Below are 2,514 nucleotides of genomic sequence, written 5' to 3' on the forward strand. Positions count from 1 at the left end.
CATTCAGCTATGAGACATTTGCTTTTTGAAGTGCCCCGAAAATAACCTTGAAACATGCCTTCTAATGCCAAGTCGCACTGCCTAGTACAATGCAAGGCCTTGATACCACATTTTTAGCCACTTTGTATCCACCAGCCTTAGCTAGGGTGCCTGATAGGCTATGCAGATGCGGGGCAACTGCCAACAGTCCTATATGTTGTGAAGCAAAGCTCGTTACCGCATTTCCACCCTCCGCTGCCAGACACCTGTACATTGGTGCACTCCGTCGAACCGACAATACAGCACCCAATATTTACTTGTCTACCATGCTATGTGCGTAAGCATCCTCTACTAATCGAGCGCCCTGCTCGGGGCATGAAGTCCACTGGACGTATATTCGTCGCAGGAAGCCAATATATCTACTAGAAGGGAACTAATTTGCCTCTAATATACATAGGGGAAACAATGACGCTGAATTGTGCGGCGGCAGCGGGGCATCGGACACCTCAGCCTCTGCTCGTGCTAACCAGACACCGAGAATATCATTAATCCATCAGGAATCCCATTCCTTTGCAATCCTCGTGTAACACTGCCCACGACGTCTTTCTGCCGTATCATGATAGAGCATTAAAGGCATCCACTTAGACTCATTTGGAGAAGGGCCCAACTTTCCATGAACGCTGCAGAATCCAGCAAGCGCACGACAACCCAGAGCTGGAAATGCCATACGCATCTTTCACTGGCGTGACGCAGGGCCAATATAGGATGGCTTCAACGATCAGCTTATTCCACTGGCACCGTAGGCGCGGCACTACCACTTGTCCACCTTCCCATCGGCTCATTATCTCCTTGCGTTTAACAGACCACATTATACGCCAGACCGCCCGACGCCTACCACCTGCGTAAGAAAGCGCGCATCGCACCACCACTGTGCGGGATTTACTTTGCGCTCTTCGTGGTTCAATGCATGAAGCTGCCACACCGCTACCATCCATCTTCCCGCCATGCTGACCACCCCCATGCCGTCGCAACGCACTTTCTGTATAAAATACAATAACATCTTCTAAGAAAGAATAGCCTCCCTCCGCAATTGAGTGCTGTACCACTCACGCCAAGACTCTAGTCGCACGTCGAGGCGTCGATTCTCAGCCTTCCCAACTGGACCTGCAGTTCAGTTCATTTGAGTAGACCAAGCGTACAGCCTGAATAGCAACACTCCCCATTGCCTGTGATGGCCGTTTATTTATCCCTTACTGTGAAACGAGAACCACTTCCTCAGCGTCTCTCTCACGATGGTGCGCTCACCTAAGCACATTCCAGCGCAATCCAAAACGTGCAGGAGGGTTTTCGTTACCGCGCAAACCTGCCTAACTCGCGGCTGCAGACCTCAGCCGCACCCTGCCCTGCATGAAACTCCCAAACGGCCGTCATCCATCTCCCCGCCATGCTGACAAGCCACACAACTTCGCAACGCACATCCTGCATGCGTACCATGCCCGCACGGCCTGTAGCGCCTGCTGACGATCCCAACGCTCCACCGCTTGCTACAAAGGCCATTTCAACGTGGTGATCCTAAAACTGCAGCTCTACCGAAGGACGCGATATTCCGCGAATGCTGCAGAATCCAGCAAGCGCACGGCAACCCAGAGCTGGAAATACCATACGCATATTTCACTGACGTGACGCAGCTCCAATCTAGGATGTCTCCAACGATCATCCTATCCCACTGCCGCCGTAGGCGCGACACCTCCACTTGTTCACCTTCCCATCGGCTCATTATCTCTCTGCGATTAACAGGCCGCATAATACGCCATACCGCCTGACACCTACTAGCTGTGTAAGAAAGCATGCATCGCACCACCACTTTTCGGGCTTTGCTTTGCGCCCCTCGTGATTCAATGAAGGAAGCTGCCACACCGCCATCATCCATCTTCCCGCAATGCTGACAACCCTCACGCAGTCGTATTGCGCTTGCTATATACAAGACAATAGCAACATATTCTAAGGAATAATTGTCTCCCTCCGCAATTGAGTTCTGGAGCAACTCACCCAAAGACTCTACTCGCACGTCGTGGAATCGATCATCAGCCTTCCCAACTGGACCTGCAGTTCAGTTCATTTGAGTAGACCAAGCGTACAGCCTGAATAGCAACTCTCCCCACCGCCTGTGATTGAGGTTTATTTATCCCTTCCTGTGAAACGAGCATGCCCTACTCAAGGTGGCAAAAACTCACTCCATGCTGCGCGCACCTAAGCACATTCCAGCGCAATCCAAAACGTGCAGGAGGGTTTTCGTTACCGCACAAACCTGCCTAACTCGCGGCTGCAGACCTCAGCCGCACCCTGCCCTGCATGAAACTCCCAAACGGCCGTCATCCATCTCCCCGCCATGCTGACAAGCCACACAACTTCGCAACGCACCGCCTGCATGCGTACCATGCCCGCACGGCCTGTAGCGCCTGCTAACGATCCCAACGCTCCACCGCTTGCTACAAAGGCCATTTCAACGTGGTGATCCTAAAACTGCAGCTCTAC

General features: G+C 52.5%; 1 protein-coding gene across 1 annotated transcript in view; it reads right to left on the reverse strand.

Moving 5' to 3' along the window:
* Positions 1 to 1,042: 1,042 nt before the first annotated feature.
* Positions 1,043 to 2,514, reverse strand: part of EMH_0044480 (uncharacterized protein) — a gene marked incomplete at both ends in the record, with an annotated part of 3,037 nt that continues 1,565 nt past the window's right edge. Inside the window, 5 exons of the mRNA XM_013495966.1 lie at positions 1,043 to 1,143; positions 1,234 to 1,284; positions 1,377 to 1,458; positions 1,664 to 1,763; positions 2,322 to 2,403. Coding sequence (XP_013351420.1) covers positions 1,043 to 1,143; positions 1,234 to 1,284; positions 1,377 to 1,458; positions 1,664 to 1,763; positions 2,322 to 2,403 — 416 coding nt within the window. The remainder of the gene's footprint in view (positions 1,144 to 1,233; positions 1,285 to 1,376; positions 1,459 to 1,663; positions 1,764 to 2,321; positions 2,404 to 2,514) is intronic.

The sequence above is a fragment of the Eimeria mitis genome, genomic scaffold (genome assembly GCF_000499745.2).
Source record: "Eimeria mitis Houghton genomic scaffold, Emh_scaff1846, whole genome shotgun sequence".
NCBI lineage: Eukaryota > Apicomplexa > Conoidasida > Eucoccidiorida > Eimeriidae > Eimeria > Eimeria mitis.